The sequence below is a fragment of the Nothoprocta perdicaria genome, unplaced genomic scaffold (genome assembly GCF_003342845.1).
Source record: "Nothoprocta perdicaria isolate Ctin4 unplaced genomic scaffold, notPer1 scaffold_110, whole genome shotgun sequence".
In the NCBI taxonomy this organism is placed as follows: Eukaryota; Metazoa; Chordata; class Aves; order Tinamiformes; family Tinamidae; genus Nothoprocta; species Nothoprocta perdicaria.
This window is the reverse complement of record NW_020454206.1, coordinates 1,644,986-1,667,459: the sequence shown is the minus strand read 5'-3', so window position 1 is coordinate 1,667,459 and position 22,474 is coordinate 1,644,986. Positions and strand designations below refer to the sequence as shown.

Here is a 22,474-nt window from a genome sequence, read left to right as displayed (position 1 = left end):
GCTTGATTAGTCAAGTGAAACTTTACATGGGACTATTTCAGTTTGAATGAAACGTGTGCTGGCAAACTTTTCTCAGCTTCGGAGGGAATTTCTAAAATGAGCTCTGTCTGAATTGCTTATGTATTCCAGAGATTGGGGAGCTAAAGTCTAAAATGTATCCAGCTTCAAATCCTTTGCTCAGAAAAGTGACTTTGAAAAGTGTCTCGAGTAAGAGATGATTTCAGGAAGATGCAATGGATAAATGACAAATATCAGGAGTAGCTGAACAGTCATCAGGTTTAAACCAAGCCAAAAAAATGTTTTTTCTTTTTTTCATGCAGTACACAATTAAGTTACAATATCTTTATTACAAGATGTTGTGGAGGCCAAAGTAATAAATGGGTTCAGAATGGGATTAGATGCGCCTGTAGAAGATAAATCCATCTGTGCTATCAAACAGAAAGGTCTGGATGGAGCCATTAAGCTTCAGATACCCTATATTGCTAAGAGCCTTGGACAAAGCATGGGTGGGCCTTGTGCTGGGGCTTGTGTAGCAGACTGGCATCCCTTGCTTTGCGTCCAGCAAGTGCCACAGAAAGCAAGTGGTGCCTGTGCATTGGTTGTGCTGCTGGTGCCAGCTGCCTGTGGCCCACGGCTTGACCAGCACCTCTCACTATGTGCTGGTTTGTGCAGTGGGGCCTTGCCTGCAGTCGTTCAGTTCATGCTTGGTGTCTGAAGCCCGACAAGCTTAAAACAGTGTTGGTTCTCACTGCAGGTCCTGGCAATGTATGATTAATGGGACAAACATGTTCCTGTGGTGTTTCTCAGCTTGCAGGCAAGTATTTTAATTTCTCTGGGTTATTCCTTTGATGAGTGTTATGACAATCTGTGCTTACTAAAGGGGAAAGGTAGCCTGCTCCTTTCAAGTTGTAATGTTAACTGTTTAGGAGCCAAAAATAAGGAATTTCAGCCTGCCTCTCTTTTCCTATTTCCTTCCTAGGAGTTACTGCTCTGGCTCTTGTGGTTGCCTCTCCTCTCTGTCATCGGGCAGTCAGCCCTGCAGGTTCCCATTGCACCTTCTGAGTCGCAGGGAGAGGGAGGGAACAGGCAGCCCTTGGCCCCTGCTGGAAGCTTTCCTGAAAGGCTGGCACATTTGCTGAAATGTTTTATTCATTTTACGAATTGGAACGAAATACCATCCCCTTTCTAAGCAGAACTGGTCAGGTTCAGCTGCTGCTGCTAGGAATTCGTTTCTGACTTGATGCTTCTTGGGTGGCAGACTTATAAGTAACAGTTGTTTGCACTGAGACTTTTATTTAAATAGTAGAGGATAAAGGTAAATGTATGGGAATTAGCTACAGGATATTCATCATTGCTTGAGTTTAAGGAAGCAGCAAAGTGAAACCTTTTATAGTTCCCTCGGTAGCTCAGGAGTTTTACAGTTGTAGGTTACAGATTGACAGAGATATTTATGGTGGAGTCGATTTGGATAAGAATCCATCTGTTGGGTGTTGATCCTGCTGGTTTGATCGCAGGCTCTATCTGTTAGCTGGGAACGCAGCTCGCAGGCCATGCCAGGCCCTGGGGTGCCCAGCAATCCTGGCCGTCGTCGCTGTGTCGGGACCAAGGCTGCGCTTCCCAGGGCTGAGCGGCCAAGGCTGGGGGCTTCTGGCCTTCTCCAGTGCTGAGGCTGGTAACAAATCCGCTACCTCATAGCTATTTTATATTTACTAGCCCTCAGAAGCTCTGTAAAGCCTTCCTGTGCAGTGTGGGAGGCGGTATGCAGCCCACCTGGGACAGGAGTTCTGCTGGTCAGGTGCTCTCTGCAGCTTCATGCAAGTCTATCGAAGGTCTCTGTTAAATGATGACAGGCATGCGCAGAACTCAGTAAATAAAGAGTTCTGCAGAATATGTTCTTATGCTGTGGGTAGAAAGAAGCTTTCCAGGACACGTTTGCTCAGATTATTGCTTGCTAAATTAAAAGGCATTTTTGGTGCTCTTGATGTTTTGATCTCCAAAAGCTTCTTGTCTTTGTTTATAGAGAAATAGACCAATAAACGCGTGGGTTTGGCTCCAGATTCAGAACGCTGTGGTTAAGTGATGTTTAGGTCTGTTTATCCTCTTTTTCTCGGAGAGCAAACAGTTATAATCTCAGTTCAGAGCATAAGCTGGGCAGAGTCCACTACAGGGTAGCTCACAGTGCTGTCCACACAGTTTCTTTGCTGACATGTCTCAGAGAGATGGCAAAGCACCACATACAAGTTAGGCTGAAGCTGCTGCAAGAGCAAGGTGAACACTGCTATCTGCTGACCTATCCACCTGGAGCCTGCAGATTTACCAGTCAGTTAGCAAAGGCTGTTTATTCTCAAATGATTTCGTTTTACCAGTAAAGGTTGAGTCCCCAGCCAAGTACAGGAGCAAGACGCAGGGAAATCACTTTGTTCGGAGAAGGATCTGAGATGTTTGAGAGAGGAGAAAGCGGATGAGTGGAAGAGAGCTCTTCTGCCCGAGGGAATGCCCCTGCTGAAGGGTTTCCATCCAGGTTCAGCCCTGGCTGACTTCCTGCAGCCATTTCACTGCCAGCTTTTGATGGATGCAGGGAGATGTTCCAGCTGCCTGTGTTTGCATTAAGAGAGGAATGTTTTTAAGGTTCAACTTACTTGAAAGCTAAGGAACTTCAGTTCTGGTTTTAACTTTGAGGATAGGGCCTTTCTCTCCAAATAGGCAAAGCAGTTTCCTGGATAGGAACATCCTCAGGCGGATCCTCTGGAGTACATCTGTATGTTAGCTAATAGTATGTGTAAGCTGGTGTCTAAAAATACCTGCAGCCTGTGTGCTAGAGCTCTACCAGCCAGCAGGTTTGTTCAGAGCTGGGGAGGCATCTCTGGGTTCACGTGGGTTCACCACTCCCCTCTGCTGCAGCCAGATTCAAGACTGAATTTGACCCGAGTTAGATGCCAAGCCTGAAGCATTCCTGGTTTTTCAGGGGTTGCAGGAGCTTCGGTGAATTTTCCAGTTAGTCTCAAGGCTTGTAGGGACATGTGGAGGCAGGATGCTTCTCCCTCCTCCGGTACCTGCAGCAGAACAACTGTGGAGTTGCTCGTTCACGAAGGCAGAGCTGGGAGTCGTCTCCACACAGTGGCACCAGGGAAGAAAATGTCGCCAGCTCCCAAGCAGCAAATTCACGTGAGGTTTTTTTGCTTAACAGTGTTAGAAACCTACTTTCTCTCTTAGGAAAATAAGAACAGACCAAACAGTGGCAGATGCCGTTGCAGCTAAAAATCCTCAGTCATGTTGGAGAAGAGGGAGCTCTGTCTCCATTGCCCCTCTGTCCTTGGCACAGGGGTGGGGAAGATCTCTGGGTGTCAGTTTTGATGACAGGTTTTGTGCAGTGTGGCTGACACTCTGGAATTTATTGCTAGTCTTGCAGTATCGGGAGCACTTCTGGAGGCTGCAGTCTTGCATTTCATTTTTAAGAAACAGGGAGACAGGTGAAGCCTTACCGAAGTATGACCTAGAAATTAAAAAAAAAGGCAAATATATATATATATATATATATATAAGCACCCAGTATGTATGTATGCATTGTGATTTTTGTTTCAATCTCATATTTAGTAGCCTAAGCCATGATTTTCAATGTAATGTTTTGGAAAGGATTGAGACTTGTCTCAGTTAAGAAGATAAGACTTTCAGTGTGGAGCCTGTATTGCTCCTGCAGGGTGGCTGTGGCTGCAGTCACCGTGTGCAGGGAGCAACTCTGAAGCAGTTGACACTTTCTGCTTTAGTTGTGATGTTCATATAAGCAAGAATTTACCCCTCCTGCCTTTTGCTCTCACAGAGGATGCATTTATTCCTTCAAGACTTTACATGATCTTTGTCATCTCTCTTGCAACTCATGGTATTCTTACCCATGGTGACATCTACTTGTGCTTTGGATCACGCTGTGGCCGTGGCCACAGAGAAGCTGTGAATTCCACAGGTTAATTGCCCTTTGAGGACAGAAGGATCCATTTAAAACAATCTGACTTTCCATTTCACTAGACGCCTTCACATCTGTGTGATTGGAGAGATGGAAGACAGAAATGGAGAAGTGAATGGAAGAATAAGGACCTGCCTTTGCTGTCTCCTGGGCTCACACCCCAAACATCCTGAGGCCTCATCCAGGCAGTGGTGCCAAGAAACCCTGAGGTCTGTCCGGCATCCAGGAGGGGCTGGGTCCTGCTCAGCAGCTCATGCTGCGGACAAGCTCTCCCAACCTGCTGTGGTCACGGCAGGAGGACAGCGCAAGGGTGAAGGGTATCCAGGGTTTCCTTTGCACCTTCTCTTTAAGAATCTCTGTCTGGGTTTTAAATATTATCTTGCATATTGTTTGGGCTTCTCGTATCTAATTCTAAAATACCAACTCACTGTTCAAGAATTGGAGCCTTCAACCCTGGTGCTGTCCTTACCTGTAGTGAGAGGTGTCATTTCTTCAATTTTTTGGTCGAAATGAAGAGTTGTTCTCTGGTTTCCTGAGTCAAGGAACAGAGCTGTCTTGATGGCTGGAATCTCAAAGCTTGACTCATCCTCTGTGGCACAGGTGGAGCTACAGTGCACTTAGGCAGCTGGTGCCCCCAGGCCACTGAGCTCGGGGGAGTGTGGTCTGTGTGGTGACCACAGACATGAGCGTTCCATGTTAGAAGCACACGAGCAGCTGCAGACAGGGACAAAACTCACTCATTTCTGCAGAGGGGAATGAAGCTGGCCAGAACTGTGAAGCTCCCCTGCAGCCTGGGGCGGGGGGCCTGGCAGCTGCAGATCTGCAGCCGCACGAGCTCAGTGTCATTGCAAACAGGACCCGTTGCTGACGGCTGCAAAACTGCCCGGGGCAGCGGGAGGCTTCTCTCAACACCGGGCACTGCCCCGGGGACCGGCTGCCTCAGTGCCCCCCTACCAGTCACCTAGCTGGGCCCTGCACCATCAGGCCAGTTCTCTGCAGAGAGGTGAGGCCACAAGGAGAAAAAAGCTGCTCCAGATGAAAGGCTGGGACTCATCTGAGGCTGCGGAGCTGCGGAGATGTCTGAGAGGGCGCTGAGGAGGTGGAGGGGGGACTTTCCCTCCAGCTCGAGCTCTCTGCTCCCAGTTCCTTGCAAGCAGCTCCAAGGCCGGAGCCGGACATCGGGTTGGCGGCGGCGCAGGCAGCGCTGCCCTTGTCAGGAAGGGATCCAGTGTGGCTTGCAGACAGCAACTGTTGCTCCACTCTTCCAGCTATCAGGAATAGATCTGACAAGCAATTAGAGCATGAATATATTACAGAGCCAGTGGGGGATGCCTTTGTTAAAACTTGTGACCCATACTTAGCTGCTGTTTACTTTGGCAGCAGCTTCGAGGGTGGGCAAGACCCTACCTGCCTGTCTGTCTGTCTCCCTCTCTCTCCTTCCCGTGGCGGAGGGGGCCTGGGAGCTCCGCATCTCATTGGATATTTCAAATGCTTTCTGCACAAGTCATAATTAATGCCGAGTTGTGGAGCTGAGACCAGATGTGCTGCTGAGATTATCTCCCAGGGCAGATCGGCTGCTCTCCGCTCCGTAGCGCCGAGTGAATGGAAAGTTGCCAGCGCTGGGACTCAGAATGTGTCTGATGCCTGAAGTCAGGACTTTCTTTTTCTGCCGCTCCTGCTGTCTGACACTGCCTGGTTTTTGCTTGAAGCTGAGCGCCTGTCATGTAGCGGAGTGCTGCACCAGAACCAGAGGTAGGAGATGATTTTCCAGAGCTTTTAGTTTGTTACGGTTTCCTTGTCTTGGAGGAAAAGCAGACGTGTGAGCTGAGACTTAGGAATGCTCAGGCAGAGGCTAAGTGTCTAAATATAGTAGCAGTCTTTATGAATGGGAAAGAGTGAGAAAGACTGAGTCTGTGGCCAAAAATATCGTCAGATTCCAGCCTACCATCTAATGATGGTTTGGGGAAAGTGTGTCTGTGTCTGCTTTCACCCGGAGCGTTTAAGTGCGTACGTGTGGGTGCGAGTGAGTCTGTGCAAAGGCTCTTCTTTGTGGGGAGTGGGCTCCCTGCATGCCAACTTCTGCCACAGACTCATTTGTGTGACTTCGGGCACGTCCCTTGATGTGATTTCCTTGGTTCCCCATCACCTGTCGCTCCTTTGCCACCTCGTGCCTGCTTTGTCTCGCTGGACTGCCAGGTTTCCGTAGAGCAGCTCTCGTGGGGCAGCGGGGCTCCCCTTCCCGCCGCGGCACCGGGCACGGCACGCGCCTTGGGAGGGCAGGGCAGCCCAGGGCTGCGTGTCCTGCCCCCCTGCGTGGGTTTTCCCCTCGGCTTTCGTGTGCGAGCGGGGCCGGGGCAGGTGGCGGGAAGGGGCGAGCGGATGAGCCGGTGAGCACGTCCGCCAGCCTGCGGCGCCCTGGGGTGCGCGTCCCGCTCGGCGGCAGCCAGGTGCGCGCCGCGCCGTCCTGCCGCACGTCTCCTAACGTGTGGGTGTTAACACATCTCCCAGCGTGTGTGTGTGTGTGTGTGTTAATGTGCACAGCTGGCCTGAGTGCCTGTGGGCTTCTGCTTTAAGCACCTACGGAGTCCCCTGGCTGCTCTGTGAAGAAAACTTCTTCAAGGACTTACTCCATCATCTCTGTCTTTAGTTTATTTTGGTTGAAATCAGGGCTCTGATGAGGGAAAAGTTAAGCAGGGAGCATATATTTTTCTGCCCACTGCATGTCTGGACGGCATAGCTGAATGTATAGACTTTGTATGCCTGGAGCTGGTGGGTGAGCTATTCAGGCCAGGACAGAGAGCCTGTCTGTGCCTTAGTCAGTACATCATTCCTGGCTCGCGTTTTCCACAAAGAGCCACCTAAATCTTTAAAGAACAGAGACAGTTTGTTGGAGAGGAGGAGCGAAACTGCAGCCCTGCTAGCCCGTTTGCTTGGTATCTGTTGAATCTTCCTGAGATTAAGGATGCGGTCCCAGGCATTTTTTTTTCCTCTTCCCCGCTTTGAAACCAAACAACAGTGCCTAGCTCTAGATAAGGCTGTAACAAGGAACATTAACCCTTCGCTTGCTGGCAGCTTTTGGCATTGCTTCCAGCCTAGCCCTGCTGGAGACTCTCTTTGGATGGCACTTGCTCCCCTTCCCCTAAAGGAAGAACAAGGCTGTAATGTGGTCCAGGCGGCTCGTCGAGCGCTGCCAAGTTGGGCCGGGGCTGCCGGCCCCTGATTAAAAACAGGCCTGTGCCTCGAGCCCCGCAGGCGCGAGGGAGCCGCGGGCCCCGCGCTGGCGTTTCCTCGCGGAGCAGCCGGTCCTGCCCCGCGCTGCAGTCGGAGCTGGGGGCGTTGGGGCAGCCCCATGTCACGAGCCCTGCACAGAGCCAGAAGGGAGAGCAGCTTTGAAGTGTTGTTTCTTCTTCCATGCCATAGATGAGGTGCACAGCCCTGCCTAGACGAATGGCAGCTCCCTTGGGAATGGCAGCTCCCTTGGCATTCCTGCTTGTCTTTGGCAGCCCTCCTCCACTTCATACTTCGACTCTAAAACTAAAATAAGCCCTAGCCCTATCATTCTCACTGCCCAGAGGTGTAGCAGCACAAGCAGAAGTTGAGGGTTATGGTTGAGGTTGAGAGGAAGAGAAGACAGAGCTGCAGTGTGAGGGTGTCCGGAGAGGAACTATCCAAGGAAGGAGGTGGCTGCATGGAGACGTGGGCTAGCAGAGGTCTTGGACTGGGGCAGCTGCTGGAGCATCTTGTTTACAGACCCATACAGGAATTAGGGTTGGGGCTGAGCAGAAGACAAAGCTCAGAGCTGTAGTGGACGTGGTGCTGGAAGGGACCTGTCGAGGGAGGGTAGAGCTGTCGGCGCTCGTGTTTTGGGAGCCCTGCTCTGTCCAGGCAATGCATGGAGCTTTGGCTAGCACTGCCCTGCAGAATTAGGACTGAGGTTTGAAATGGGAAGCGTAGCTCTGCCCTGACGGGCCTGGCGCAGCAGGGCAGGACTGCCAGGGCAGCTGGCCTGGTCCCTGCTGCCCGTGGCCAGAGGGCCTTTCCTGGCAGAGCTGCGGGGCTGGGAGCACCCTGGGCCCCGCAGGGCCCTTCCGCACGCGCCGTGGCGCAGGATCCTTCCTGCCTTGCGCCTGCCCAGCTCCTTTTACACGGATCTGGGGTAGATCAGCTTCGTCCTTGCTCTTGTCAGTCCTGATTTCATGGCTGTTGCTGTTATGTGCTTGAAATAGTGTGAACATGGGGAGGCGAGGGGTGTTGTGGTAAAAGAGCATTGCAGTGCTTTGGTACCCCGCAAGACTAATGTTTCTATCCAGGAGAAAAGGATGTAACCAACCTCCAAACCTTCCCTCTTCATGTAGCGTGAAGTCCCATTCCTTAACCTCCGTGTGTCTCTAGGGCACACAGCTTGGAGCCTGGCCCAGATTTGCTGTAACTGATGCTGCAGCACCTTGACTTGCATTGGACTGTGGCTTGGGGACAAGCGGGCAGTTGGGCAGAAGCGGGAGACAGAGTTGTTAGCAGAATAGCTGGAGGCTGGTGGGGCAGGTGAGGGGCCTGCTCACAGCTCCTGCAACCTGAATTATTCCTTTGTGTTTGCTCTGAAATGAAGCTTTGAGGGACTGGTGGTCCCTCGATGGCAGTCTCAGCAGAGAGGACGGGCAGGCTTCACTTCTTCAGATACCCTCTGGATAGAGATGTTTTGAGACGAGTGGGCTGCAAAGGTGGTACTTTCACAGCCACCCATCACTCTACATGCCCTGGGCAATGCTGAGTCCCACATCCTGAGCTGGGCACAGTCTTGCTGTGCTGCCTTGCTCTGCCCTCTAATGACGACAGGGATTACGTGGGGAGACGATGAAGTCATCTGGGCAAAAGCAGGGAGATTCCCTGCCCCAGAAGGTAACTTCAGAGACACCCACCTCTGAAACCTCATAAACACATTAGAAACTAGAACTTTGCTCTGCAAGAAAACCAGCATTTACAGGGATAAAGATAATTCACTCCCATGCTGCAGGGCACAGCATCTCATTAAGATACGGAGGGAACTTCCTTCAAGACTCCAGCTCCATTCTGTCATGCAGTTGTGCAGGCTGAAGTGCAGGGAAAGGTTCTGTCTTCTGCAGTATCACAACTGGCAGGGAAGGGGCTGGGGCTTGGGAGCCTCCTTGCACGCTGCTTTCAGAGCACTGACACTGAGGCTGGTGGAAAATTTGTTTCAGCAAGAGTTTAACAGGGTTGGGCGGAATGCAGAAAGCAGGTCTGACTTGATGGGATTTATCCCGTGGAGGGCAGTGAATGGTGGTTAGGAGATTTCCAGCCAGGAGTCATCAGCCTCCCCTGAACATAGCACTGAAATAAAAATGGAAAATGTGGTTACTGGCAGGAAGGTAAGAAAGAATTGCTTTAGGAAGTAAGCAACCCTCTGCCCTGGTACAATCATGTGCATCAGTGTGAACACGGTCTAACTCCAGATCTAACTCCACGGTCTAACTGATGATGCTGTTTGCTTTTTCAGACCTGCTGGATTAAGGGCTATCTGATCCAAAGCTCATTGAAACAAATGGAAAGTTTCCTGATGCTTTGAGTGATATTTGAATACAATTTCCTTTCTGATATGGTCTGATTGTGCTTAAAATGGAGTAGATTTGAGGATTCTGACAGTTATGGAGTATCTCATTTCAGATACTTGGTGGTAGCTTGGGTGACAGCCTCCCTGTCTCCTCGACACCTGGAGGCTGCTGCAGTTGAGCTTTCAGAGCAGGTTTCCCCAGCAGCATTTTAGCTGGAGCAGTCCCACAGAGGCACAGATTGAACCAAGACCACGTTTTTCTTCCCTGTCAAGTTTTTATTGGTTGATTTAAATTAAAGGAAAATAAATAGAAATCCAAAGCATGCAGGATGCTGGAAGATTTTAACAACAGCCAGCTCAGATTTTGACAGCTGCTTTCTGTCATGGTAATAAGTCCCTGGCAGGCTGCTTCTCATCTGCTCTGTTGGGCTGTGCAGCTCCAAGCTGGTGGGGGTGGCTGTGTCCTGGCCATGTGGTGGGTGCTGCACAAGTGATTATGTCCTGGAGAGTCAGGGCAGCCTTTGTTTTGGAGGCCTTGGCACAGAAGCTTCGGGAAGCATAATCACTCGCTCCGTGCCACATCAGCTGCACAGCTGCAGATAACCACAAGCAATGCTGCTTCTGTTTTGTCTTGTTTGGCTACAACGGGTGAAAACTGACCTAGGGCAGAGGTTAGAGCACTCTTAAACAGAACAAAATGCTCAGCATGTGATTATGCCTCTTTTTAAAAACATTTTATTCTTTCGAAAGTGTTAAAGACAGGACCTCTGGGGGCAACTCCATCATGTGGTGGAGCAGTGCCCGCTCCCTCACCCTGTCCCTTAGGCAGTTGGGGAGCTGCAGCTCACAGCAGGACTCTCTTGGTGCCTGTTGCAGGGATCTTCGGGCAGCGGCTGGAGGACACGGTGCAGTACGAGAGGAGGTTTGGCCAGCGGCTCGCCCCGCTGCTCGTGGAGCAGTGCGTGGATTTCATCCGGGAGCGCGGCCTCACCGAGGAGGGGCTCTTCCGCATGCCCGGCCAGGCCAACCTCGTCAAGGACCTGCAGGACTCCTTCGACTGCGGCGAGAAGCCCCTCTTCGACAGGTGGGTTGGCACCACGTTCGGGCCCTTTGACCTCGGGCAGGTACAATTTGACAGAAAGGAGCCGGAGTGGCCCTGATCCTTGGATGTGCTCCACATCATCATCATCCTCTTCAAAACACTCCTGGAGGCTGCACCCGCATGATGCCAAGTGCTGTAGCCTACACTGGGCTCAGTGCTTGAGCAGGAGAAACGTGAGCCCAACCGTTCAGGCCCCGGGCTGCATTTGCTCCTTGTGCCTCTGCTGCAGGGAGGGCTCTGCTGCGATGGGCAGCGTGCTGATTGCTCTCAACCTGGAAAAATAGCCTTAGAGTTCACTGGAAAAAGAAATCTGCATCTTCCCTCACCTCATTTCCAGGCCACCTATACCTCCTTTCTGTGATTCTTAACCACAGTCAGTGTTTGCTGCCTAACTGGAAAATATTTAGAAATCGAATTCAAATATTTAGAAATATTTTTAATGAAAAAAGTTTGAATTTTCAAATAGTCTCACTTCATCCTTTCTTAACCAAAGTCTTTTTTTTTAAGCTAAGTGTCTGGATGTTCTCATTCAGATTTAGAATCGTCTCAATTCATGTGGGAAATGAATGAAGTTATTTTGGAAAACAGATGTTCTGGAGCAGGGGTATCTACAGAGGGAATTCATCAGGACTAGCAATCTCACTTTCCTGTCTCGCCTCTATCTAACTAGTCATTTTGCTCTGATAAAAGTCATGAAGATAAGTGAACCTCCCCCATCATTCTTAAAGCAGAAAGCACCATTATTTGCACTGGCTAAATAGAGATAAATCTCACCTGAGTCTCACTCAGGTGGGTGTGTGGCTTTCAAGGGGCCCTGCTGAGCTCCTTGGGCCTGTATCTTGCATCAGCAAGAAGCAGGATTGGTTACTATTTAAAAAAAAAAAAAAGGGAAATGGAAGAAGAAGGACAGGTACATCTGACACCCTAACACAACTTAAAGAAGAAGAGATAAGAGCAGGAAGAGCAATTCCTGGAGAAAAGAAAAGCTGTGATATCCCAGCATAATGGAAGAGTGAGCAGAAGCCCCAGCCAGGGAAGGAGACGAGTCCCTCAGACTGGGGGCCAGGCTGAATGCCAAGGGAGGGAGGGCCTGGGGGCCTCTGCTTCCTTGTGAAGCAGCTGCGCCCCTGAGATCGTGGCGTGTCACACACAGAGCTGGGTGCTCCCCGGGACCGAGGGGATAGGGGAGAAGGGCAGAGCCCCTGCTGCTGTCTCACACCTGGCTCTGTGGGACTGCAGGAGCGTGTGGAGCTGTCAGCTCCACAAGGATCACAGTGTCCTGGCCTGGACTATCATCACCCATGTTCCTGCTCCATGGTGGCTGAGGAACCACAGCACCACCAAACCTTTCATGATGCCTTCTGCTGCCAGTACTGCCCCTGATGCATTCCTAGTGTGGGAGAGGGGTGATTTCCACCATCACCATGTAGTCTGGCCTGTCTAGCACAGGCATGTGGCAGAGGAGCCTACCTGCATGTCCCTTTCCCCAAAAGGGGACTTCCCCGGCCTTCCAGAAGGTGGCAATCCATGGAGTTGCAGAGGGCTCTAACCATGTTTTCCCCTCTTCTCTCCTTGCAGCAACACAGATGTTCACACCGTGGCATCCCTCCTGAAGCTCTACCTCCGAGAGCTGCCCGAGCCTGTCATCCCCTTTGCCAAATACGAAGACTTCCTTTCCTGTGGACAGCTCCTCTCCAAAGACGAGGGAGAGGTCAGTGGTTCTTCTCATCTGCCTCCTCCTACCTTGATGGTGCTCCCAAGTCTCAATATTGTTTTCTTCTCACTCTTCAGCCTGGATTTAGAATAAGAGAAGCTTTTTGGAAGCTTCCTCTGAAATTTTCTGAAGCTGTGAATTGTGCATTATGAGGCAGGAGCCTGTGCCTGAGGCAGGAGCTTCTTCGAAGCAAATCTCATAGCCCTGCACTTTTTTTCCGGACAAAGTTGTTCTGTAGCATAACTAGTAAGAGATGCAGGAGACCTGCGGTCCTTTCCCAGCTCTGCTGTTGCTCCATTAGCAAGTTGTATGAAGTCACTTCTTTCAGTTTCAGTTTTCAGAACAGCTTGTTCTGACTCCCAGTTTTTGGTGCATTAGAAGCTAAATTTCTTAGAGGAAAGGCACTATAAAAGGGCAGTCTGTGTTGGTGTCCCAAACTGGGGGAAATGATGCTATGAACGCCTTGCCAGACCCTTCCTGGGATAACTTCTGCTTGGTTTCCAGGCAAGGGAAGGGGCTGACAAAAACCTCCCAACCCTGTGGCAATCGTGGAGATTTTGATTCCCTTCCTGGGAGGAGCAGATGATTTACAGTGTGATTGATGGATCTGTTCCATCCGTCTTGCTCCCCCCATGATGATATTAGAGCTGGTGTTTGCTGGTTGCAGGGTGCGCTGGATCTGCTGTGCTCTGGGTGGGACTGTGCCACCTTCTGCAGAGGTTCAGGGAGGTGTCAGCTCTACTGCAGGTGTAGGTAGGTAGGTGCTTGTCTCTAGGTCTCACCTAGAGACACTAAAGAGGTGAGACCTAGAGACAAGCAGAGGCCTGAGGGCTTGGAAGTCATAGGGCCCAGTTCTACCATCCTCTCTGTGTGTGGCCTCAAGTGTGTGCTCTTCTCTCTGTCTCTAGTGGGGTCTATAAAAACCTGTTCCTTACTGAGAGCCTGGGGTTCACCTTTAGTGCGAGTGGCCAAAGTTCTGGGGAAGGTGAGTCCCTGTTGATCCTTGTAAGAGGAGGATCCTTGCTTGTTTGTGGGCACAAAGGCAGTGAATCTGCTCGTGCCCCTTTCTGTGGGCAAAAGGCAGCTTTGTTACTGCCTGAGCCTGTCTGTGCTCATGCAGCGTGTGCTCTGGCCAGCTCTGGGAGAGCAAACACATGATGAAGTGCGGTGCCACACAGGGTGGATCCTGGACACAGCCGCGTCAGGGTGTCTGCTCACTCGTGCTGTCTCTTAATTTGTACAGTAATTTTTCACTAGCTCCCAAAGCTGCCCATTTCCTTAGTCTCGTTGAGCTCAGGTCACTGCAAGGCACTGTGCAGCAGGCAGCAGAACCCAAAGAGTCCCTCTTGGGCTCACAAGAAGCAGCAGCATTTCCGAGGCAGTGGAACCTGCTTCGTTTTGGTCACAGGACATGCATGTAGGATCTGTAAGCAGAGCTGCACACGAGCAGAGATGGTGCCAGGCAGGGCAGACCTGTGTCACTGCTCAGCTCATTAACCATGCCTGGCTCTGCCTGGAGGCTGCAGCTGTTTGGGAAGCAACGTCCAGGTTTTGTATGAGCAAGGCCGGGCTGGAAGGACTTGTACTGCATGCTCTTTGCATGGAAAGGTGGTGGCTAGAACTAGATAGCTGGAAAGAAAGCCTATAAAACACAGCACTGCTGATAGCAGAGTTGCCTTTCAAGCTGGTGCCACTGTTTTTTCAGAAAAATCTGGAACCTTATAAGGTCTGTCTACTTTTTTGGAAAGGAAGGTGGGGACCGAGAGGCTGTGGTGTAAAGTCATACCCAGCCTGCAGGACGGGACTTGTCTTTTCCTGTGTGAAGGACTCCTCAAAAACTCAAAAATGTGGTTTTATTTTTCAGCAGAAAATGGTAAGCTTTCAAAAATCAGAGGCAAAAAAATTAAAAAAGATGAGAAGTTTTCCAGTTTGTGCCTTGCTGGTGCTGTGTGGCTCCCAGGGCAGGCGCTTAGCGGGCACAGGGCTGTGGCCGGGCTGATAAATGCTCCTGAGGTGGCTGCAGGAGAGAAAGCTCTCTGAACCTGGCAGGCATTTGTACCTCGATGAATCCAACGACGCCTTCAGTGATTCCTCATATTTGTGATTCCTCAGTGACACAGACCAGGCAATAGTTTTTTTAGATTTTTTAAAAAAGTTATTTCAGATAAAATCTTCTGCCTTTAGGTCATATTTTCAGCTGTTCTCATCTGCCTGCAGTTCCCATAGCGAAGCCGTCTCTCCCATCTAAAGGGGCCACGGTATTTTAATTCAGAGCACCTCAAATCCAGTGACAAAATGCCATCCTGATTTCAGAATTTGAATAAATTAGTTTCCAGAATAAGACTCAGGAGAGGATTAGCTCTGTAAGCTTGACCAGCTCAAAGTCCTCCTTTCCAGAAGTTCAGAAAAGCAGATTGATATTTCCAAAAGTAAATGGTCTTTTATTGGTGAATCTATTTTTGCTGCTATTAAAACTGGCATGGTTTTGCCATGAACCTGAAGAATTAAAAAGCAGTAAATCCACCCTTTTAAACATTTTTAGCATTTAAACATTTTTAGACATTTTTAGCAGCTTTTGGATTTCAAGTCATTCCTCATGCAGATACCTCTTAGTTTTATGTACGACGCTCTTTTTGTGAAGTACATTGCAGCTCAAAACAACTGCAAATTGAAGTAAATAATTTGGAGATCCTCACGGGGCTGTGGCTCATTGTCCATGGGATTGACTCTGTAAATAGGACATTTTAGCACTGCAGTGCAATCACACAAGCCTTCATCATTTATTAACAGATTAATATGCATAATTCATATTAACATCTTCATATCAACAACTCTTCTTGTTTTCTCTGTCCCTCAGGGAACCCAGGAACTGGTTAAACAGGTGAAGAATTTGCCCCAAGCCAATTACAACCTTCTCAAATACATATGCAAGTAAGTGAAATTAACACTTGCAAAAGTCATTGTTCCAAGAAATTCAATCCAATGTACAAATAATTCTCTCTGAACATTTGAATATTCAGCAATCACCTCTACAGAACTTACTGCTCCTATAAAATGTATGGGTAGATGTGCAGCCTGCCTGAGGGAAACTGTTGTCACCCTCAGCCTGGCCAGTGAGCATTAATGACAGTAATAATGTTGTTTATATGGGAAGCTCCTAAAGGCTAATGGAGAAAGGCAGCTGTTCCACACACTGCACACCTGGAGTAGCAAATACAGCCAAACCTGAGTAGCAAATACAGCCAAAATAGCCAGTCTTGCCTCCAGTCGTGCTTGGAAGGGTGTTGGGAATGGTTTCCTCTGGGGTACTCAGAGGTTTACTGAGGTTTCCAGGGGCTCCTCAGCCTCTGTTGGCTCTACCAGTTTTGCAGTGTGGGGTAGAGTGTGGCTTGGCACCGGAATGGCCTGTTATCCCTGGATCTAGTGCAGTGAGCTCTCTGTGGGTTCCCGTCCTCCATGGCAGAAGCAGGGCCCTTCTATCCCCCATGGGATGTGCACATACCTAACAAGCACCAGATACTGACGTGGAGCCCATGGCTTATTCAAGAGATGTCAACCCCTTCACAAATGTATAGGTAGACAATGCTTTTGATTTGTTTTTGATAATTTCAAAAGATTCTTGTGCCTGTGTGCTTCAGTGGTCCTCTGTCTTAATATCCGAGTATCTCAAAATGTGAATGGATGTTGTCGGGCAATATCATTCTGCGTGTTTTAAGCGAAGGTGTGGGAGGAGAGGCAGGCAGGATTGCTTTTAACTCAGCAAAGACAAGAGCTGGGGGTTCTTGGCTCTCAGCCCAGTGTGTGTCGCGGGACAAGGCTGCTCCAACCGTGAGGATGCCCGCAGAGGCCGGGCAGCAAGCACGCCTGGAAACGCAGGCAGCCACGCAGTGCAGAATGACAAGATTTTTTCACGGCCTCAAACCCTTCAGCCATCCAAAGAGGAACAGAAATGTAGGAAATGAGGTACTGACAGAGTGAGAGGCACTTCACTGTGTCAGTATTTGCCTGCTGATGCACTCTCCAGAGTCACTGGGCTACCGCTTAGTCTGTATTTAGCAAGATGTGGGAAACTAAACTGTTCCCACAGGCTCCTTCTAGGAGGAGATGAATTAAACCTTTTTTTTTTCTTCTGTTCCACCCGTGAATGAAAACTGGCTGAAACCACCCTGTGTAACTGCACAATTCCTACAGAAAGGTGGAAAGCTGTATTTTCATTCCCAGCGGACAGTTAGATACCCCGTAGGTGGGTGTCTTTGGCAGAAACCATCACATCTTCTCTTGTTCATGCACAAGGAGGGATTAGTGGCTGTTACTGAGTAGGTGACCTGCAGCAGTTCCTTGCTTGGGGTTTCAGGATCAATTTGGGGTTGTTTGAACATGGACAGAAAGTGTTCCTGCCCCCAAAAGCCTACGGTCTGGTGTGTCAGGCTTAATTATTTATTCCTTTCTTTCTTTGCTTTTCCTGGGGGGGCTTTTCAAGGTTCCTTGATGAAGTTCAGGCTCACTCCAGTGTTAACAAGATGAGCGTCCAGAACCTGGCTACAGTATTTGGACCAAATATATTACGACCCAAAATGGAAGATCCAGTAACCATGATGGAAGGTAGGTGCTGCTCCTGTTGTGAGATGGCAGAGCTCTGAAGCTTGTTTGAGGCTACAGGAATATCTCATGTTGAAGGTCGTCATTGGCAGCTGTATCATCTCATTGTCGCCCCCTCTCACCTATCCTAGATCCTCCCTCACGGATCTGAGGAGCATCTCTGCTGCATGGGGGTGCCTTGGGTTTTTGTTAGTTACGTGGAACACTCTGTGAACCTACTGTTTTTAAAAGGAAAACTGAAATGCTGTTCAGAAGGATCATATCCAAATGCCAAACTACTTTAATATTGGTGCATTTGACTACATTTAACAGCTTCCTGCAAAGGAAATCCAGTTCACAAAGAATTGTTTTTTCTCTGCAGTGTTCTCAGGGCTACACAGACCGTAACTGTCTTAAGAGTTGTATTCCGTGCAGAATTTATATGGGATAGAGATTCACAGAACCCAGGGAATAAGATGAAAATCACCATTAATTTTAGATGTTATCACATGGTGTAAAGAAATAAATCTACCCCCCCCCTTTTTTTTTCTTGTCTGTAGAAAATACTTTGTATTAGGTTTGATAAACGGTATCCTCTGTTAGTCTATAATGGTCTGATTTACTGCTGAAAAACTGACAGCTCCTTTCTCTGGGTGTACATGGCAGTAAGAGCTCTCTGTGTGTTTGCTTCTTACATGTGAATGCAATGAGAAGCTCCTTGTTTATCCAGTTGCCCAACTTGTGAATCTGCTGGTTGTTCTCTACAGTGAGGTAGTTTCAGCTATGGCCCTAACATTGATTCTGTAGAGAAACTCTCTTTTTTAAATCCTTGATTCCAGCAGACCAGGTCCTTACGAGCTGGTTTTCAAAGTTTACTGCAATCTCTGTTTTTGTTTTGTCATACACCCTGTTTTGTCAAACACTCTTGAAGAACCTGTTCTCAGTCATTTTGTGCTTCTCTGACCTAAGCCAGCTTCTGTACTAAAATTCCCTATTTTCCCATGGGTTTCTTGTGAACAAAGCACACAGGAGCTTTCCTGGCTGCTCTGAGTTCCACAACAGCAAAGGAGCCATGGACCAGCGCGTCCCTGAGCGTGTGAGGAGCTTGGTGCTCTGCTCTTCTCCTTTCCCACCCAGCACATGTCTGGGTGGCTGCATTTACGTTACACTCAGTAACAGATCTGTGAAATTTGTGATTTGTCATCTTGGACTGTATTCCATCAGACTTCCTCCTGAGTTCTGTTTCATTTCAAACTGCAGTGTTTTTCCAGAAATTGAGTTGAACAGCAGTCCACAAATGGATGGCACGAAAGGCCTCTCTTTCCCCTTGCATAGGGCAGCATGTGTCACACAGATGTCATAATCTCTCCGAGTTCCTCTGTATACTCAAGATGTAGCAGGAAGTCCAAGTTAAGATTTCTGATTATTTAGCAAGCACTAGCTCCAAGCCCCTCAGAGGTGAGGGTGAAAGTGTGTTCTCCCCATGTCCACCTATAGGAGTCCTGATTATTATCATTATTGTCTTTGCTACTAATCATTTCTGCTGCCTTTACAGCTGCAGTGGGGAGCTGTACTAACACCTGCATCCTTGCTGTGGCCCATGTGCAGCAACGGGCACAGGCCCCGTCTCCTGCAGCCCTGACTGGAAAGCCCAGACAGGACGTGGCACCCCCGGCTGCCTCGCAGGGAGCTCCTTACATCTCGAGAGGAAATGAGTGCTGAGGTTCCTCATGTCTCATCAAACTCCTGCTTTTCTTTCTTCCCCACAGGCACCTCGCTGGTTCAGCACCTGATGACGGTGCTCATAAGCGAGCAGGGGCGAATCTTCGCCGTTCCTCAGGCAGAGGTGCCGGGGAGCCAGCTCGAGATGCGCCCCGTGCGCCAGCGCAGCACGGTGGAGTGGATCTCCGAGGAGGACGGCGAGGGCAGCAGGTCGGAGAGCAGTGTTCCCGGCGCCGCTGAGCTGCCTTCGCGCGGTGCTGGGGCAGCAGAGACCGCTCCTGGACCCGCGGGGAGCACCACTCCTGCAGAACGTGGTAACAGGCAGACCCAGGCTGCTGCCAGCCCCAGCAAGAGAGGGCAGACACTGCCGCCGTGGAAGTGCTCCCTCCGGCAGCAAGGAGCGCGGTCGGCGAGCCCAAAGCTGGGCAGCTCCTCCCTAGACATCCCCAACCTCTCCTCCAGTGGGAACTGGTTGATGAACGGACTGTACTCCCTGCGAGGCCACCGCAGGACGGCCTCTGGGGAGCGGGTTAAAGACTCCTGCTCTTCCCAGAGACTCTCCACTTACGACAACGTCCCTTCTTCCAGCCTCTCCCTTAGCACGCACAGCATGGCCAGCACCACGTGGTCCACGTCGTCGTGCGAAATCTCCGTGGTGGACTCGGTCAGCAGCTGCCCGGCCTGTCGGGCCAGTGACTCTTCTGCTTTAAGCTCTCTCAAAACCGAGTGGGTAACTCAGGGCTCGCTGTCTCAGAGCGAGGTCAAGACTGCAGATCTAGAGAACAGCATGGACAGGTTCGGAGCTTGCAGCAGCAGCAGTGAGCAGAGCAACCCCACTGCTGCTTCCAGAGACACCATCAAGTGCTCTAGGGCCCTACAGAGCTTGGTGGTGGAGCTAAAGGCAGAACTGAGCAAACAGAGGACTGAGTACGAGACTAGTATCAAAAGGTAACGTCACCGGCAGGGATAAGACGTCCTCTTTCACCTTGCCTCTCTTTGACCATGGTGTGGGCTGCCATGTGGTTGACATGCTAAGATCCAGAGTTTGGGTTACGTGACAGCAGGTCTTGATCTGTACTTTCCCCATGGCTCCGTGAATCCAACTTCCCTCTCTTTGCCAAAAGAAAGTATCCAAAAATGGAATTTCCATCACACAGGAAATTCCATTATTTCACATTCTGTGTTCTCAGTGGAAATAGGGACAGCAGAGGTGGGCCCAAAGGCTGCTCTGTGCCAGTTTCCTGAGAGAAGCAGTGCAGCAAATACCTGCTGTGGGAGGAGGAAATAGGGGGCTAGGGTGGAGGGACCTTAGCAAGCAACTGTGTTGGCTCAGGCAGGAACACAAATTGTGTCTAGTCAGTCTGAGATTGAGGGTTTCACGCTGCTTTTCCAAGGGAAACCTTCCTCCAGGAAAGTGATTGTTCACCTTCGTTGTGGTGGGGATGCAGCTCGGCTCTAACGCTGCGAGCAGCCGCTTTGCACTGAGCTTTGGGAACCAAAGCAGGGTTTCCAGGCGCCCCTGCAGCCTTTGGCTGCTTCCAGTTACAGGCAGCACTTAGTCAAGGTGCTGCTTGAACAGCAAATACCTGAACCGTGCAGTTCTTGCCCCACGCTGTACTCCTGCAGTTGTAACTGCTGATGTGGTACTTTGACTTTGCACTCCAAAAACTTCCCTGCAGTTTTCATGAGAGGGTTGGCTGACTTGCTAAATAACCAGGGGGCAGGGCTGGAGGAAGCAGAGAGTATTAACAGTAGCAGTTGTATTTAGTCATTTGCTTTAGTGTGTTTCAGTGCTTAACAGAATGACTCTCAGGGAAGCATGTTTACAATATAATTGTTTAAAAGGGTTAGATATGCATTAATATACAGAAATACCCCAGATTTCATGGCAGGTGGTGTATTATTATTTTCTCTGGAGGTCTTCAAAACCCGCCTGGATGCCGCCCTGTGCCACATGCTGTCGGTGTGCCTGCTTGAGCAGGAAGGTTGGACTAGATGATCTCTAGAGGTCCCTTCCAACCTTAAACATTCTGTGATTCTGTGATTACAATACAAAATAATCATCACTGACCTGGGGCTACTGTCCTGCCACTTAGCACTGGAGAAGGGCCATAGTCCCATTCCTTGCCAGTAGTTGAGTTTGGGCCGTTTTTGTCCATTAAGGTGTTAATGTGATATTCATTTCTTATGTTAGCAATGGTGTGGTAGCATTTATGTGTTGCGGTGTCCAGCAAGGCTCCCCAGCACAGTATCGAGTGGTTGTGGGGACTGCTTTAGGCTAAGTTTGTCACTTTTTTCTTGTTAAAGTAATCTCTCAAAAGCTGTGTTGGGATGCTCTAGTCTGAATTGTCATCTCTCTGCCCATGGTACGTGAGGCGGGAAGGAGAACCCAGCCCCAGGGCAGTCCTGCTCGCCCCCGGGCAGCGCGGAGACGAGAGCAGCCCTCCTCAGGCTGGGCTCTTCTAGGCTGGGCATGAAGCCCGCTCCTTAGCCGAGAGCCTTGGAGTGGTCCCCGCGTGAGGACACTGCCCGGGGCTCGCTGGGTCGAGGGCGACGCGGCGGCTCTGCCCCGCGCCCGGGGCACACGCGGACTCGGTGCAGGCCCGACCCGAGCGGCTGCGAGGCGGGAGCCGCCATCCGCGCGCCCCTTCCCTTCCCTTCCCGCGGCTCCATCCCTGCCCTGGGGCGCTCCCGGCCGCTGCCGCCAGCGGGAAGGGGCACGGCAGCCCTGCTGTGTCTGCGGGCAGGGCCGGGAGCCGGCCGGGCCTCACCGTGCGGGACAGCTAAAAGCAGAGCAGTTAATGAAAGAATATTTCCATTATTTCATTGAACGAGCAAACAGGTGAGATGCAATCACTGCCCTTTTGTATTGAACAGGATGATTCCAGCTGTTCGGGATTACAGCCCTAAGGAGCTTCCTGTCAAGACTAAGAATTTCAAGCCAAGTTTTTTAGCTCACAAAAAAATTTACAATGTCTTTAGTGCATGTGCAGCCATTTATATGTGCAAAGATATGTTCCTTTGGAGGCAGCATAAAAGTCAGCTCGTGTGGAAAGACAGGAGCTCAGCCCAGTAAAGAAGGGAGGCAGCTTGGTAGGAAAATGCCTCACTGCCTTTATTTTATTGAAGATAATTTATTCCCCCAAAGTAATAATTAGTTCCTTTACAATTGTACATGTGCTTGTGTGGTGTGCAGAACTCAGCCTGCGTAGCAGGGCATGTGTGAGCTTTTTGTTGGCACATAAAGCAGCAGAGGGAAAAAGTCAGTACCTGCCCGGGGCAGCGGTAAAGAACACTTGCTGATGGAAAAGCTGCTATTTATCATTATCAAGTGCCCATTTTTTCTCTCTTAGTCAGAGGGAGGCAAGTTTTATGGCCTTCCTGTAACCAGTCTGTTCCAGAGCATTTCTCCCTCAAGGTTAGTGTAATTACCAGGCATTTTCTCTTGAATTTCAGTAATTCAGGTTTACCACCTAGGTCTCCAAGAAACTGCAAGTATCTTGGACACAACTATTACATTTTGTATGTAGAAAGTCAGTAAACATTGGGAACGTATGCAGTTCAGAGAGGGGAGAGCTGGTGTGGCCGCTGAAGTGGATCCCTAAAATTTAGTGGTAAAAACGTGTCCCGGGGTAGCTCAGATGTGTGGGCTGTGGGAACAAACGGAGTTTGGAGGGCAGCGAGGGGCAGCTGGAGCTGCGCAGGGGCAGCTGGAGCTGCGCAGGGGCAGTTGGAGCGCCGCAGGGGCAGCTGGAGCTGTGCAGGAGCAGCTGGAGCTGTTCGGGGGCAGCTGGAGCTGTTTGGGGGCAGCTGGAGCTGTGCAGGGGCAGCTGG

The 22,474-nt window shown here is 50.1% G+C and overlaps 1 protein-coding gene across 2 annotated transcripts in view; it reads left to right on the top strand.

Moving 5' to 3' along the window:
* ARHGAP22 (Rho GTPase activating protein 22) overlaps positions 1–22,474 on the top strand; it is a 31,525-nt gene that overhangs the window by 6,199 nt on the left and 2,852 nt on the right. Inside the window, exons 1-6 of one of the 2 annotated variants that reach the window (XM_026050287.1) lie at positions 5,511–5,710; positions 10,401–10,608; positions 12,205–12,337; positions 15,198–15,271; positions 16,821–16,942; positions 18,688–19,588. In XM_026050287.1, the coding sequence (XP_025906072.1) occupies positions 5,590–5,710; positions 10,401–10,608; positions 12,205–12,337; positions 15,198–15,271; positions 16,821–16,942; positions 18,688–19,588 (1,559 nt within the window). In that variant the 5' untranslated portion in view covers positions 5,511–5,589. Of the gene's footprint in view, positions 1–5,510; positions 5,711–10,400; positions 10,609–12,204; positions 12,338–15,197; positions 15,272–16,820; positions 16,943–18,687; positions 19,589–22,474 lie in introns of those variants that run through there. The other variant, XM_026050292.1, reaches the window with a different exon arrangement.